The sequence below is a fragment of the Odontesthes bonariensis genome, chromosome 14, assembly GCF_027942865.1.
Source record: "Odontesthes bonariensis isolate fOdoBon6 chromosome 14, fOdoBon6.hap1, whole genome shotgun sequence".
Taxonomy (NCBI): domain Eukaryota; kingdom Metazoa; phylum Chordata; class Actinopteri; order Atheriniformes; family Atherinopsidae; genus Odontesthes; species Odontesthes bonariensis.
In genome coordinates, this window is record NC_134519.1 from 26,244,088 (window position 1) to 26,260,949 (window position 16,862).

The 16,862-nt window shown below is 43.0% G+C and overlaps 1 protein-coding gene across 1 annotated transcript in view; it reads right to left on the minus strand.

Annotated features, from left to right (window-relative positions):
- Nucleotides 1-692: 692 nt before the first annotated feature.
- zswim5 (zinc finger, SWIM-type containing 5) overlaps nt 693-16,862 on the minus strand; it is a 59,478-nt gene continuing 43,308 nt past the window's right edge. The window contains exons 2-16 of the mRNA XM_075483780.1: nt 16,662-16,849; nt 16,348-16,516; nt 14,709-14,857; nt 13,782-13,932; nt 12,574-12,750; nt 12,291-12,467; nt 11,415-11,561; nt 11,166-11,303; nt 9,190-9,341; nt 8,201-8,303; nt 7,974-8,109; nt 7,475-7,632; nt 7,212-7,375; nt 6,615-6,696; nt 693-5,787 (exon numbers count right to left, since the gene is read on the minus strand). Of these exons, the coding sequence (XP_075339895.1) occupies nt 4,925-5,787; nt 6,615-6,696; nt 7,212-7,375; nt 7,475-7,632; nt 7,974-8,109; nt 8,201-8,303; nt 9,190-9,341; nt 11,166-11,303; nt 11,415-11,561; nt 12,291-12,467; nt 12,574-12,750; nt 13,782-13,932; nt 14,709-14,857; nt 16,348-16,516; nt 16,662-16,849 (2,954 nt within the window). The 3' untranslated portion in view covers nt 693-4,924. The remainder of the gene's footprint in view (nt 5,788-6,614; nt 6,697-7,211; nt 7,376-7,474; nt 7,633-7,973; nt 8,110-8,200; nt 8,304-9,189; nt 9,342-11,165; nt 11,304-11,414; nt 11,562-12,290; nt 12,468-12,573; nt 12,751-13,781; nt 13,933-14,708; nt 14,858-16,347; nt 16,517-16,661; nt 16,850-16,862) is intronic.

Genomic DNA, 16,862 nt, shown 5'->3' on the forward strand with positions numbered 1-16,862 from the left:
TGAGGGAAATGGAGGCATCTGTGAAATAATTCATCATGGTTCATTTATTTGTAAAAAAAATTTGTTTAGGAGTAGCTAACGCTAATGGCTTAGGTAATGAAGATGACGGACACCAACTTCTTAGAAGCTTTTGCCGTTACTTTGTGAAAGAGTATTGTTGCAACGTTACTTCGTCAGCTGAATGCTTTCTAGTGGATAAGCTGTGTGGATAAGGTGCGTTTTCTCGGTTTTCACAGCTACACAGTGACTAGCTACTAGCCTCACCAGAAGGGCAGATTGTGGGCGGGGCCGAGCACTCTTAACTGACAGCTGTGAAAAAAGGGCAAAGACAAGAGCCCCTGTGCTTAGAACAGTTTGACCAAAGCCTGTCTCCAAAATCTCAATAAGACCTCAGAAAATTGTGTCAAATTCTTAAAAAAAAAAAGAGGGGGGAAGGGGGCATAATGTCCTCTTTAAAGTGTGCAAATATGGACATCTAGTGGCAAAGTTGCAGACTACAACCAACTAAATACACCATGCCACATTCCCCTCTTTGTTAAAAATGTCCTCTTTAGTAATGTTTGGTTTGGGAGGAAGAGGACCTGAACCCCTTGTGGATTTAACATTTACTTCAGGTCCCTCAGCATACAGCCTTAAAACCATCACATCTTTGCTCAACGCAAATGATGACGCTTTTTTTTATAACGTGTTTCACACTTTATTCATAGAAAAGCACTGAGATTCAAACAAACAAATCAATATAAAATGGTAGTAGCATTACATAAATAGTAATAAATTCTTGCTTTATAGACAGTAGCTCAAGAAATCGCACTGAAAAAAAAAAAATTATATATATATATATATACCAAAAGAGTGTTGATGATAAGCTATGATACTTCTGTGGCAACAAATACTGGAAATACCTTTTCATAATCAGTAGCACAAAGAGGCAACAAACACTTTCAATTTTCCCTTAAGTTAAGAAAGAATCCAAAACAATAAACAAACAGGGAAACAGTAGGTGAACTACATCTCTACCAGCAAATAGTACTCTCCTACAAAACAAAAGAAAGACAGGGAAAACTAAGAAAACCCCAGGAATTGGCTGATTGGGTTAACACAGAGAGAAGAGCCTCTCTGCTGTGAAGCCGTCAGTGACTGCGCCACACATAGACGGCAGCTTCTGAGCTAAGCAAGTAGTAAAATGCTGTTTCTATCATATAAGTCAAGGAAATCTTTTTAACTACTTTTTGTTGTCTCCTCGAGAATTAGAAACCTCGCAGCTTTTTTGCACAACTTGGCTGTGTGGACACGGGACTACGGACAGTGCACTTACGTCACAGAAGAAGCTGCTGCACCACCGCACTTAAGATGCAACCGGTTCTAATCCAGAATGGTGTGAAAGGGAACTGAGGGCAGTGAGCAACATCCTATGGGGAAAAGTATCTATGGCAATGACTTTGAAAAAAAATGTAACTCAGGAGGTGAAAAATTGATTAAAAAAAAGTGTACGGAATTAACAAGCCGTCTCTTTTGTTCAATCATTTGCTGTTTCTGACACTTAGATTTGCGTATTCTGTCTCACAGTCGCACACCGCGACACTTCTGAGAAGACACTAAAGGCTTGAGTCCTGATTTTAAAAAAAGAACGACAACACAAAATTAAAGCAAAAACAAAACTCTGTACATTGATCGGTCGGAAAGGCTTTTCCCACCATTGTTCCATTTTTTTTTTTCCGTCTCCTTCGAAGCCGGAGCAGATGCAGTCATGGTAACTGTGCGTTGTCCAAATGCAAGCACACTGGGTATCGCTCTTATTTCACTAGTGGTTCAGCCCACTGCGTCTCATCCGCGACGCCTCTAAGTTTTTGTGACAAGACCATCAAAGTGGTTCTGCATAGTCAGGTTTAGTACAAATACAAATAAAATGCCTCCCTCGTTTCCCCATAGCTCTGAATAACAAGTTTCCGTTTGGGGAACAGTTATCTTTTCTTTGCTAATTGAAAAATGGCAACAAAAAAAAAAGAAGCAAAAAACAGACTCAAAGAAATGTACACTGGAGCACCTGAGAAATGCCTTGAAGTCTTTGCTCTTACAAAAAGAAAAAAAATATTGTCAAATTCCCACCCCTTGCCAAACAATTCAAGTACACCCCGCCAGAACACAAAGAAAAACAAACACATAACAAAATTTATCATAAATAATTATAACTTTACAATTTTCTGAATCGAAACTTTCATATTTACAATATCTTAAATGCTTAATGCTACTACTTTTTGTTTTGTTTCTCTTTAAGTGATGTCCCTGAGAACTGAGTTTAGCCTCTTTTCTCTCTTCTGCTCAGTTTTCCTTTTTCCATTTGTTTATCTGCATTTCTTAAGATCCAAACAAAAAAAAAAAAACAAAAAAAAAAAGGCCCAGAGTTATGACTAACTACCCGGGTAAATGAGTAAAAGGTAGCTCTCGTGGAATGTAAAAGCAGATAAGAAAATGTCGCTCTGCTCAAAAGTTTTAGTCAGGTTGCGGTTCGTGTGTCTGCGATTCCTCCGCAGTCGTAAAACGCTAACGAAACAATAAATAAACGCTGAAGCAGGCAGGAACGTACTGAAGAGGTATATGTGTGAAGTGCTTGTACAATGACATTTAGTCTGATCAGTGAAGTTTCAAGCTCTTGTACTTTTTATACTGCCATCAACACTTTGCCACCGTGTACGAGAAGCGGCTGTGGGCGTCCCGCGTGAAGAGGAAAATAACCTTTTAGCGCCAAGGCGTGTGGTCTCAAATACGTACAATGAAGTTATCAAGTCATACAATACACAGTATCTTTTGTGTGTGCACTGTGCATATGTGACTGTTAAAGGTCACTGATATTCACAGTCCTTAATGGTAGCAACCGGTGGCATTCGCAGGCAACTTCTCACCCTTTTCCAACACAAGAACAAGAAAGTGTAATGCAAACAGTCAAATATTCCTTTTAGCTTTAGCCATCAGAGCCAATCATGCATCATCTTCTTCTTTCTTTTTTCTCAAAGGGAATGTTTCAAACTTTTAAAATTTGAGCCTTTTCCCTTCAATTATTGAGACACAACTTAAAACTACTGTTAATTGACATTTTGGCTAGTTGGGGGAAGACCAATAAACTACAGAACCGACTTGAAATAGAAAGTTGGTTAGGCTAATGTGTTAGCAAACAGGTGCTAATTCAAATATCTCAAATATATGCACATTAACTTGGCATCACATTAGTTATGCTACATTTAGTTTTTTTCTCATTTGGCCATGCATTTTTACTTTCATACTAGTTCTATTTTAGTCTTTATTTACTCCTCAGGAAAACATGTGGCCACTCAGAAAAATATCTACCTCTGAAGGAGTTGAAACATTCGTTAGCTAACGAGCTGTTCATTTTGGAGAGCTAATGGGAGCTGTAGGGTTGCGGGAAACAACACTTTTAGCATTGCATATTGAAAATGTAAGTCTAAAAATACTCATTTATACTGCAAGGGTTGTATAACCTAATTTTACCAAAGAAATGTTCCTTGCTCCATAGCATAAAATGGATGTTTCACCACTTATCTACACTACCACAGCTAGTAGAAAATTTAAATTATCTTGGCTGGGTTTTCATAAATCGAGCTTATAATGAAAAATTCTCCTCAAGACTTTGTTGGGTAAAGTTTGCATTATAGGAGACATTTACTTTGAATACCTTTTCCTCGAATATTGTAAAAATGTGTTTAAATGAAAAGCCTCAAATAGCAGGTCTTTAGAGAGAAGGTTTCTCATTTCTGGGAAATGTTCTTGGGCTGCAGAAGGGATTGAAGTGACCAGCAGAATGATAAACCAGCAGTTGCTCAAAACAACAAGGTCCAAACCATTTCCAAAGTGTCCTAACAGGAAGTGATAAAAAATTTAAATAAAGAAGCAGAGACTTGTACTATCATGCCTGTTAGCTAATTGTTGCTCTAGCGAGTGAAAAGCTGAATCTTTGCACATTTGACAGGTTTGGCCACAAAAAAAGCTGAGCAGCTGTGCAGTGGTATCTTCAGACATGGGAGCAAGTTTAACCCACTGCCCAATACATTTTTGACTTTGTTTCTGTTAATAATAAGCTTAAAGAAGATGTCCAAGATATTCTGTATACACGCATATACTGATGTGCACTGAGGCTCAACTGTTAGCTAGGCCTAGATTGAGTCACTCTCAGGCTTCTGCATTCGAAAACATGCACTCTGTGAAGCATCATGGGTCCTGCTCTTAGGATATTTCTAGGAAACCAGCAGGTAACGGGTGTTAAATCTACAGAAAGACCGCACATGAGTGGCTCTGTTTTCTGTCCGCTCTCCTCTAAAAAGCCCTGAATGAAACAAGAGGCTAATTCTGATAGAGAAGTTAAAGCTGACATGTAACACAGTCGAGGTATGACAGTAACACTGCAAGTGTTTTTGACTGCTTTTTTTTTTCTCCGATGACATTTCCTCCACTTTGAAAGCCACTTCTTGTTCTTAACCACAGCTGAAAGCATCTTCTGGCTTGAAGCACATACCCCCATCCAACAAGGTCATTTGGTTATCATAGCCATATGCCATTGGAAAAAAAACATTTCTTTTGCTTTTGTGATCACATTCTTTAGATTTTTCTTACGAGATGTTACATTAGTTGGAGGGGTAGATGGTTTTGCTTTTCTTTGTTGCTTCTTTGAGATTTCAAGTCATGACCCCGTTTGCAGTGACAGTGAAGTCAAGCAATGTACTGCGAACACTCATTCGTTCACATTCTAGAAACAAAACAGAACAAACCCTTAAGACTTAGTCAACAAATGGCTCAACGGGAGAATTGAAAATACAAAGGTTCCAAAAAAAAGGAAAAAAAAAGCCTTAAATAGAAACAAATAAGTTTGAACTACTTCCAAATAAAAGAGGGTCTCTGTGAGGGAGTGGTAATGTCAGCCGAAGCGCTCCCTGACCAACATCATCAGTTTCTTCTTGCCCTTGTAGATCTGTTTCAGGTTGTCTATAAACTGGGCGAACTGAATGTGGCCATCCTGTGCGAGCAGGAAAGTCTCCCGCGCTTTGCTCAGGAACTCTATGAACTCCCCGTAGTGCCGCGGACTGATGTGTGTCAGTCGAGAGTGCGTGGTGTTGATGTACGCCGATATCGTGGCGTCCAAAAGCTGCCGCAACGGGGCTTTGTCCGTTGACATCAGCTTCCCAGAGTTCCTTCTCCCAGGAATGCCGGCGAGACCCGGCGCCGTCATGGTGCAGCGCCGCAATATGTCGGACAGCACGGTGGCGCAATGCACGCTTTTCACTACCAAAGGAATAATGGCTGCCAGCTCATTTTTACCCAGAGAGTGGCTGAGCGCGCAGGCCCAGAGCACGTCATTAATAGCAGGGTGCGTGTCCTGGTTGTAAGCCAGGTTAAGGTGTGTCATGGCAAGAGAGGCCAACTTGAACGACCGCAGAGGGTATCCTCTGTGTTCCATGTACCTGGCGATGGTGAACAGCTGCGAGTAGGTCATCCCCGTCGATGCTGCGTCGATCACAATCTGATAGGCCGTCTCAAAGGCGATGTGGTCCTTCTCGCAGAGCGTCAGAGCTGACAGGGCGCAGTTCTGGGGGTCTTTCATGGCGCACTGCAGAGCCAGCGTCCTCGCACAGCTGGCCAGCTCCTCCCGCTGGGGGTAGTCGAGGCTGAGGCGCAGGATGGTGTTGTGGGACATGACGGTGGCGGCCACAATGCTGGTGGCCTCAGTCGGTGTGAAGAGAGTGTACCAGCTCTGCAAGATGCTCACTAATGCCCGTAGACCTGACGAGAGAGAAGCGGAGAATGGATTTAACGCTCACTGTGGTCAGAGAAAGAGCTAGCTTGAGATTCCACAGATATTAGAGAAATCTGATAGAAAAAAAGTCAGAAAATAGATGTGATAATGTTATAATCACACCTTATGAACCTTTAGTTTAAGAGCAATAAGAATCAGTGTCAATGTCAACAATTTTCCAAATGTTACTGCGGACAAAACTCACGTTATTTGGTCGCTTTCTCAGCAAGTCACTCCGGCAAACCTGTGACCTTTGATTGGTCTTTTAACTTATTGATGTGCTCCACTTTAAAGCGATTTGGAGGTTGGAAACTGAAGCCTTGTGTGTTTTCAGCCTGAGACCATCCTGTGCACTTGTTTCAGCAGCTTTAAACAAACTCATTTCTGTACCATGCAAACGTCGTTCCACTACTGCTGGCAAGTTTCTACAAATCCCACCATCCTTCTTCAGTGGTTTACATCACGTCTTCACATAACTTTTTTTATTTAATCTTTTCTAACAGTTTCTTGGGGGACTCTGCAAACATAAATCTGCTCTTTTTGTTAACTCATAGAGTAATGAGCACCTTTTCTGCACCATCCTTACAGCACTGAATAAAAAAAACAGTGGTTATCTCTCTATGTGGTGAACCAACAAGATGTTTTATTTATTTATTTATCTAATTCAAAGCCAAAGTAAGCCTTAAAGCTTAAACAGAATAAACAGCAGCGGACCAAAGAGAAAATCCAAAGTCACTACAGAGGCCTTAATTAAAGCATGAATCCTATTTTATTGGCTGGCCCTCACTGGGGTGTGTGATAAGGCAGCACATACCGACTTCAGTGGCGCAGGTTACCAGCCAGCGAACCATCTCTCTCCTCCTCCAGTTCAGAGTGGACAGTGTCATCCTCATCACCTGCAAAACACACAAAGGAAACATCATCTCTCCTGATTCCATGTTGGACAAAGGAAATGTTGTGTTAAGTGCAGTTTTCATATCGTAGCAGCCTGTTTGCTCTGGTAACAGATGTATCCACAACTCGTTCACGACTGCACAAATGACCAACTGTGACTCTTCTTTTCTGAGCACTTCTGCAGCAGCACAGGGATTGAGTGGGTACTTTACTGACCAGAGGAAGGAGGAGGGTGAAGCCACAGCGGCACTGCAGCCTAGTTTTTCTGAGTTTACTGAGGAACCAGTACTCTTTACTTATGTGGGCTTTTTTGTCTCATCAACAATAATTAGACTGAGTGAGATGTTTTCTTTGTTAATTTGTAGTCGTTCTGCAGAGGCCTGCAGAAATAACACGGTGAAGGAAACTGTTGCATGTAACTGGTGACTGATTGTTTTGGCCGTGGTGAAATGGCTGGAGAAAATGATTGACTTCCCCTCATGCTTCCCCTGCAAGTGGACAAACACACACTCAGTACCTGCAGTCCGAGCTCTAGTGCCACGTTAAGCAGGGTTATATCGGGCGGGCTGTCTGCGGGCGTGGCTATCTTAAAGGCGTCCTGGGCCAGTTTGAAGATTAGGGAAGAGGAGTGGATGTTCTTCTGGATGGCCTCCAGCACTGTCCGCAATCTCAACATGTCCCCTGTAGGCAATAAAAGAGAGCAAACTAAGGTTTTTGGTGCACTGTCCGCTTGTTAACAACCTTTGTCTCCATGAGAGTTTACATATGTGCTGGCGGTACCTTTAGCAGCGGTGAGCATGGTTGAGGCAAGCTCACACTGCTGTGACTCCAGGTGTCCAAGAGTGAACCAGCGGGGGTATCTGCTTGGAACTATGGAGATGCCGTGATGGGGATGGCCGACATCCCCGGAGCCGGCTGACGACTCCAGCACCGGCAGCCTTGTGGACACAAACGGAACAAAAATCTATTCAAGGTACTGACTTCATGTTTCATGTAGGGCCGAATTCAAACAAAATAGATAACTAACATAAATAAATAGCATTGTGATAAAGGCTATAATGTTCAAATTATGTTCAAACAGTTTCAGAATACAGGTGTTTTGAAGCACTCCTTGTATTAGACTACATTTGTAATAGCAAGGTGTATAAGCTACATTAAAAACCTGATGAATACTTTGTCATGAGGTAGAAGTTCTGATTTATTTTGACAGTGGTCTTGTTTTTCTAACGAAAGGATGTCACAAGTCATATTGCCATGTTGTGGTGAACAGAAATCTGACCTCATGGCACGGAGAGCCACCTTATACGCCAGGTCGGCATCATGGGGCAGCAGGGCTGAGAAGAGGTACTTGGCAAAGGTGTGCATGGGGACACTTTCCCTGTGGATGACCTCCCCAAGACCGCTGAATGGACCAGCTGGAGCCAGGAAAAAGAAAAGCCAAAGTTAATACATCTTTCCGCCTCAAACATTTCTCATTGAGAAGCATGAAAAGCACTTTGTTGTCACCTTCAAGCAACTGTAAGGTCTGTTTCCGAAGCGTCTGAACCAGGAGATCGTCCAGCTCCAGTTCTTGCAGCTTCAAAACAATCTGCTCTTCGTTACGACACACCTGGAACACGTGGCAAACACAAACGGTTCTGCCTTTTACTCCACAGTCAAGTTTTTTATTTCAGGATGATTGAAAAACAGGAGGAAAATGCCCCGAAGTAGCTAGAAAAAGGCCAACTTGGCTACTTCAGATATCAACTCTGATGACGCACTTCTAATCTCCAAACTGAATTAATTCCAGGAGTATCTATCGAGACTGCCCCTGGCATTAAAAATTCCAGCCTACACATGCAATAAGTTAGATATTCATATCAAAGATTGATTTCTTTGAAGTTTTAATGCCTTTTAAAGGAAGGGTTTGAGTTAGAGGCATTAAGGACAAGCAAGGCACTTGAATGCGTCTCCTTTGTGGATCTGTGCACATCTTTTGTTACAGAACTCATGATAGAAATTGGTTTTATTCCAGCCAAGGATCTTGTACGAGGTCCTTTCACACACGATTGGTTTTAAATGCAATTCCTGCTTAGAACATGAATATTGTTGCTAATTCCTGTGACATTAAGAAAGGTCTGAGGAAGCTGTGTTAAGCCCTCTAAAGCAGATTACCATTTACACAAAGAAATGCTTCTTGGATTTATTCTAATTCACAGTGAACTTAAGTACTGTGACTTTCTACTTGTTTTTCAAGAAACAAAAAATGCATGACCTTTTCCTTCTTTTTGAATGGCATTTACTTCCAACAGATGTTAAATGGTACGAGTTTTTTCTAACAGGGCAACGATGTCGCCAACAGACAAATTTACACAACCTTTCTAAAACGTGCAGTGAGCCATGCGAATGTTTTAATAAAGCATTGTCAACATTAGTTAGTAAGCCAAGCATCCCAACGTTACTGTGTTATCTATGAGGGAAGTTCACTGATTATGGAGGAAAGCAAAAATGGTTACCTTGTCCTGAGCATACAGTCCCTCTGGCATTATCCTCTGCTGGCCCATACCCATCAAAGCCACCTCCAAGGCCAGGGTCAGGTAGGACTCCCCCCCATCTGAACTGCCCCACACTGGCACATGGTGGTAGACTGGCAGTCTGGGGTCACCCTCTAAAGAAACAAGACATAAAACAGGAAACATAAAACATCATTAATCTTAACACAAAACACATGAGCCGACTTAGTTCCAGCCGAGCAGCGTCTCGGTTTCTTAAACTGAAAGGACATTTGGGTTCACGAGTTATCAGTTATTAATACGGTCAAAATCTGACTAACTAGCCAACTCTTTTACATTTTAAAAATCTAAGATGGTTGCACAGCCTACACTAATACTTGACAAGTATAAGTGAGAACAGATGCAGCGAGAGCCTCATCTGTTGACTGGTGCCCATTTGTTCCCTTTTGCTCCCCCGCCCCATCCCTCTGCTTAAATCCCCTCTGAGCAATAGATCCCCCTCAATCCTGTTGATTCCAGGGATATGTGTGTCTCGTGAGTTTGTGTGTGTCTGAAAACACACACACTCACTCCCCTCAAAGGCACTAAATTGATTGGTCAATTTGAAAAGACCAAAGAGAAAAGTACATTGGTTGGATGACGCTTCGCTTACATCCGCTCACTGCATAACAGATGTTCTCAGCTGTTTTCCACAGGGAATGAAAGCAACTGCAGGCTTTACAGTTATCATACCACTTTCCTCATATTCCAAAAACAGAACAAGACCATCATTCACTCACTCTGACTCCAACACACACACACACACACACACACACACACACACTCACACGCCCACAGATGACTGTGCCAGTTGTTAGCATTGTTTAAACTGACAATAGTTCCCTGTAGCCTGGTGACAATGAGAAAACCCAACCCCTATTCTGATGTGTCGCAATGGCCACAACTGCAAAGAAAAAGAAAACTCCCTGGGAAGGGCGAGAAATGCTAATGGGGATGGATTCTATACATACCACACACACACTGACACACACACACACACACACACAACAGTAGTATGGTGTAAACAGGCAGGGTGTTCCAGCACGATCCATTCATGCTCTCATAGTTTAGGGCTGCCTGCAGCACAAACAGTAAATAGTCCTCATGTAAGAACATGGAGTCCACTGTGCGATGAGTCACCGCTGGTGAGTCTCATCATCTCTGCTCCGGATTACTGCATCAGCCGGAGAGGTGTGCCAGGAATTATGCCGTGTGTTTAGTAAATAACGTCTTTGATTTGGGTAGCAGCGCATTTAAGAGAAGAGATTTCTGGCCGAGTTAGCACTTTTGCTGAGATGCAGGTTAAGACTTTGTTTTGTTGTGACGATTGAAAAGACAAGAGGGACAGCTTAGCTTGGCATTGCTGCTGTCCAAAAGTTAGCTGCAGTGCATGGACAATCCTGATGCTAAAAAATACGTTATTATGGCTGCAAAAAAGGAGAACTTTCATAATGAAACCCCAGAAAGAGGTGTACAAATCTTACCATCGGTCCGAAACCCACGTGAGGACATAAAGCAGAACCATACAGAAAATAGTCACAGGTAAAAAGCTAAAAATCAGCAAATATTCGAGCCTCAGCTAAGCAAATGAAATGGTAACCTTACAAGCCAAACGAAGATAAAGGGCTTATAGTTGCTCAATATGTTTGACAGTGCAAATAATAAAGCATGACATCCTTTTTTCCATCTTTTTTAAAACTTGATTTAGAAAGTACTTATTTGGGAGATTTTAGATAAAAGTTATAATGAATCTGGTGGCAACTGAACATGTCAGTGTGATGTCTGAAAGGTGACCAGTGTCTGAATGACCTAAAGTCACTGCTTTAACAGATCAACCAAGCTTTATTGTAGTTTGTCAAATGTCTAAAAAAAAAATAATAATAAAAGGCATTGGACTATTTTTAAACAAAATGAGAAACATAAAACTATTTCTTTCATACCTCCAGTGTCCATGGTGTTGTCATCATCCATGCGGCACGTTTCTGTGAGCGTGACGAACAGACAGCCAATCGGGTCTAAGGGATGACCCACCCAGCCTTCTAGGTTGGTGGTGGAGGTAACTCCTCTCTGGAGAAGCTCTGAGAGCAGAAAGAGTGACGGAGACAGAGACCAATATCAAAATTACAGAATTCTTTCCAGAAAATCAACACTGCCATGCAGGCTTTGTGTGTGTGTGTGTGTGTATATACCTTTCTTTTGGTGTTTATAGATATCCATCTGTCTCTGCTGTTGGAGGCGGAGTGTGTTGATAATAGCGACAGCCAATCGCAGGGCTTCCCTGGAGTAACCATGGGAACGCAGGGCATCGACGCGAGCACATGCTGTTGGGACGTGGTCTGTGTAGTGGACAGGCAGGCAAAGTGAGGTCAGGACAGCTTCCAACACACACACACACACATATATATATATATATAGTTTCCCGTAATCTGTCGCATAGGATTTTTCTTTTCTTTTTTTAAGCAAGTATTTTGGTTTGAACATTCAGACATACAACACACACTTAGGGAGATGTGTTGAAGTTAGCAGTGTCACACAGACTCCCACACAGTGCAGCCTCAGCAGAAAGCCTGTGTGTGTGTGTGAGAGAGAGAGAGAGAGAGAGAGAGAGAGAGAGAGAGAGAGAGAGAGAGAGAGAGAGAGAGAGAGAGAGAGAGAGAGAGAGAGAGAGAGAGAGAGAGAGAGAGAGAGAGAGAGAGAGAGAGAGCTGGCTTAAGTTGCAGAATCTGACAGATCTTAGCTGGAAGCTGCTTACTGCAGATACTGGCTTCAATATCAGCAGAATTACTGTCTAAGAGTGTGTAAGAGTGTGTGTTGGGTCAGCTTTTAAATAGAGTCAGAGATTCTGTGAGAAAGTGTGACACAAGCATTGTCATTCTTTTTGGAAAATAAGCTTTTCTGCAGACTTTAGTGGAACAAAAAGTCTGTATGTGATATTGTCATTGTTTGTATGTACGAAAAATGAATATATATTATGACTAAATGTGAGTACTTATACACTGTCAAAGGAAAATCCTGAAATAGACAAACACAATTTATTTCCCTGGAACTGAGTAAAAACATTGTACCTAGCCAGAGCGGCAGCCCCTGCGGGTTGAACAGCAGGCTCTCCCCCTCTCTCTGGTAGGACGGAGACATGTAGTAGTCGCTGCTGATGATCCTCTGCAGGTGGCTGTCCTGCCAGTGGAGGTCGCAGGCCTCGATGGCCCTACTGAACACCGTCCTCCTCGGCCTGGACAGAGAGTCTGACACAACACGCACAGAGTGGTTGGTGGCTGGTTCAGATTGATGCCTGCAGTGTGTTCTGTTCAAAGCCAAATCAAAGCTGTAAGTGTGTGTTTCCACGCGGACCTTGTGCGAGGTTACTCTGCGGCAGAGCGTTGGTGATGTTTGGGAGCTCGCTGCCATAGTTGCCATCCTCAAGCGGGCAAATGTCCATGTCTCCCCACTTCTTCAGCTGCTTCAGCCAGCTGGTCTTTTCCTCACTCTTACAGTGGGGATTCAGCACCACACACACCCACAATGCACCTGGGGAAAGGAAGGGGGTCAGACATCCGGGTGCAAAGAAAGCAGAAGCTCTGGAGTGTTATTTTCAAAGTGTTGGCCTTACTGAGCTGAGAGCTGGACAGCATTTCACACCCAACAACCACAAAAAAAAAGGACAAAATTCATTTTAATTTGCTTTGTCCTGTAGAGTCAGAAACGGGGGACTTTTTCTGGATTGGTCGTGAAGAAAGAGAAGAACACACAGCCGTTTATTCTAAGATAATGGAAACACTGTAAAGGTTTTCCTTTGCTCTTGGTTGCATCTTTTGTTTAAAACAAATCCTTCAAAAACTTTGAGGTTTACTGAAATCCTGTCAGTATAAGCTTTTATTTCTCAGCCTGTGAAGAAACTGAAAAGAAAAAATGAAACTCAATTAATGTCTGTGTCCTTTATATATTTGAAAAAAAATCGTGACTCATCCCTAAAACTAATGAAAACTAATTATGATTTTGCTTTAAATCCTTCGAGCTACATGTCATACAGTAAATAAGGACATCCTGTCCTTAAATAACCCATTCAGTAAACGTACTGTAGAGAATAAAAGCCCGTCACCTGCTCTACATGCATAAACCTTCCACTCCGTCAGACGTCTGCATCATTGAGAAAAATGATCTGACTGTCTGGCTGTTATTTCTGTCTGTGTCATGATCTCACTGACTCACTCACCCGGGAAGTGTTCTTATTGACCTCCTAAATGCTGAGATTGATTGCAGAGAAGTTGAGCAGCAGTATTGATCGACGCCCTTTATCATTCTCTGCATGCAGGAAGTGAGAGGAGAAGCCGGGGCAGGAAGGGCAGCAGCTGACAGGATAACCTCAACATTTACCCGACCAGGTGACTAGATATTTGTCTTAGAGACCGACACCCCGGCCGTTTCTGCAGACCTTGCTGTCTGACGTGCAGTTATTGATGGGCCGACTATCAAGCTGACGGGACAATTTGGAAAACTTGTAAACACATAAGTCTTCGTGCTGGTGTGTTGCTGTTTGACTTTTCTCTGCGAGTTCTTACCAAGCTCATCCCACAGCTGCCGACACTTGTCTGTCATGCCTGTTCCTTGCTGTCTCCATAGCGACAGTCGCGGGTCAGCCATAAACTGTTCCGTTATGAGCGTTAGCATTCGGGCGCCATTGGAGTCTCGCATTCGTAGCATCTCCCGCACCTGTAGAGGGTAGCAGGCTTAGTTTCTACAGGGAATCCAAGAAAGTCTGACCTGATATGTGCTGTGCTGATCAGAATGAAATAATGTAGAGAAAACCCTTGTTGAATGTGTGCTACGTATTGCGTTTATACAAAAAAACATTTTTTTTAAATAAATAAATCATAAAACGAAGGCAGCTCAGGTACACATTCTAGTCTAACACTGACATAAAGTGAGAATGCTTCTATCAATAAAGAAAAACGTTAACATATAGCACTTGTACGCCCTGCACTATTTTTTCTATTTTGGCTTAGCTTCACACAAAACTGAAAAGAGCTAATAACTAAAATAAGATGTGCCAAGCTTTTCAAATTGCCAAATTTTTGTGTGAATGCAGCTAAAAAGCACTTCCTCCTTTCCGCTGTGGCCTCACTGCTCTGTGTGTGTACCTCGTGTCAGAGCAACAGCAGACGTTTGCACATATGTCAGCAGTCTATTTGCCTAATCTTTGCAGGACCTAAGACTTCAGAGGAAACTTGACCACATCTGAAGCAATCTTTTTATTTCCTTAAAGAAAAGTCCCAGGAAAGTATTGAATACTTTTTCTTTTTTTTTTGCCAAACACCTGCTATACTTAATAAAAGATGACACAGTCATACAGATTTTCCGAGCTTGTTGGCAAAAAGGGAACTTTCCAAAATGTGAAACATGAACACCACTTAAACTAAATAAAAGAAAAAGCCCTGATGGTTCAGTCGCATTAGAATGTGTCAAGTTTAGGAACTGGTGATGTGAACCTTAGCGAACATGGAGTTGAGCTGCTTTCCAGAGCCGTAGTATCCTCCCTGGGACAAAAACTGCTTGACCTGCTCCCTGACTTGATCCTCATCCAGATGCCAGCAGTTGTCATCGTCGATGCTGGCGCCCGCTGTGGGGTCTGGAGCGCCTGAGAATACGCACACACACACACACACACACAGGTAGATAATGAAGAAGGACCGGAGAGAAGCCTGCAGCAGTCGAAAAAAATGTATGCAGACAGCAATGCGAGAGCACAGTAACGTCCTTCGATCTGCATAAAAAGCAGAAGCTGGTGTAAATAGTCTGTATATTCTCTTGGACACATCCTGTTCCCAATTCACACCCCAAGAAAAATAAGAAACATACAGACAGTGACCTCAGGAAGGGAGTTCACTTGGAAACAAAAACATAACTCTGACTCTTTAATTCTCATACATCTCATCCAATCCTGTACAGCTGATAGATGGTTTGAAATTCAATCATAAAAGCAGAACAGTTATTTGAACCTGTTGATTAATGGAACTGAAACGCACTGCTTTCATGTTTTTGCTTTACACTGCACCTGCATCAGACTTAAGAAATGTTGCGAAAGTTAAGTTAATCACACACTGAGAGAATATGTAGCCAACTTTATTTTTTTTCGGCTATGTGGCTGTGCGTGTGTGTGTGTGTGTGTGTGTGTGTGTGCCTGACAAATACTGCGGAGAAATGTAGATACGCTCCGGAGGGAGAAGCCGCTTTGATCTTGCAGGAAGCAAGCTGAGGAAAGCCCAAAGATGTGTTTCCAACTATCTGGGCGAGCACTGCAGCAAACAGCAACATTCTGCCATCAAAGACATCCTCGCTCCTGGACCGACTGAACTTCAACCCCCATGATCCCCCTTGTCAAACACAGACAGGAAGCATAGCGCGGGGCTTCCTGGACGCAAGCGGTGGAGAATGTCAACATTTAGCAAGGAAGATGAAATAGAGAAACAGATGAAGACTTTTGTTTGGTGAAAGGATGTGCCTAACTTGTCGTTTCCCTGATGCAGGACTGCTGTGGTCCTCCTCCTCCTTTTCCTCTCAGTACTTTCTCCACCCCTTTCATCTTTCCTCTCCATCTCCTATCTCCCGTTTCCCCGAGAGCCTTTTCTCTTGTTTCTTCTTCTCAGTGTCCCCGTCCTTTTCACACAAGACTCCCAATGTCTCTTCCTGCATCCATTTCATCAATCAGCCCCTCTTTTTTCTGCTTTATTCAACCTTCCCCTGTCAGTGGGAGGAGGTAGTGACTGTAGTGCGGAAACTAAGAAATCAAACGAGCCATTTGAAGCTTGGCTTGCTGCTTCGGAGTGATCAGGAGCTCTGAGGTACGGCAGCCTGTGAGTTAGCATGGAGCATGTTTAAAGTCTGACGGCTTTTAAGTCTGGCCTGTCGCTGTGAAGATATCACTGCGGAGGGATGGATAGCAGCTCCACAGAGCAGGGACTTTTCAAGATTTTTGAAAAGTGCTGTACGTCCCCGATGACTGTCGTGCCTTCATGGCATAAAAAAAGTCAACTGCAGATGAAGCTGGTGGATGAGCAAAGCACTGAAGTCTAAAAAACAACAACAACAGAGTTTTGTGAGTATGAGGAGAAGAAGCTGTGGTCTCACCATGAACCTGGTTGATCTCAGAGTTGGAGGAGAGGATCTCGTCGGCCAGTTTCTGAGCGGTGGGCAGCACCTCGGTGTGGTGGGCTGTGATCAGATACTGGACCAGCTTCTGCAGCTGATCTCTGTTCATCTGAAACAGCGTCTCTGATATAGGCAACCGGAGCTTCACCTGCATGCGACACAACAGAGCCATTTCATTACTGGAAACTCGTGGTCTGTAACTGGCTAGTTAGCTTACCGGCATTTTCCAACTAGCATACCGTTTTGGTCTTACATGATCATATGATTGTGCTCCAGATCTTTAGGGCTGTTACCTGTTCAGGCTTGCGAATCCGATAAAGAGAGAGCGCTACGACATGGGCGCAGTAGAAGATGTCTCGGTTCCCGCAGCCACAGGTGACGGAGGTGATCTTGCAGCGGTCGAAGCTGATGGCCACCTTGTGGGTTATCTCTGGCTCAGACGAGGTGGCTGGCTCGGTTACTGTGCCGCTGAGGTGAAATCCTATAAAGACACA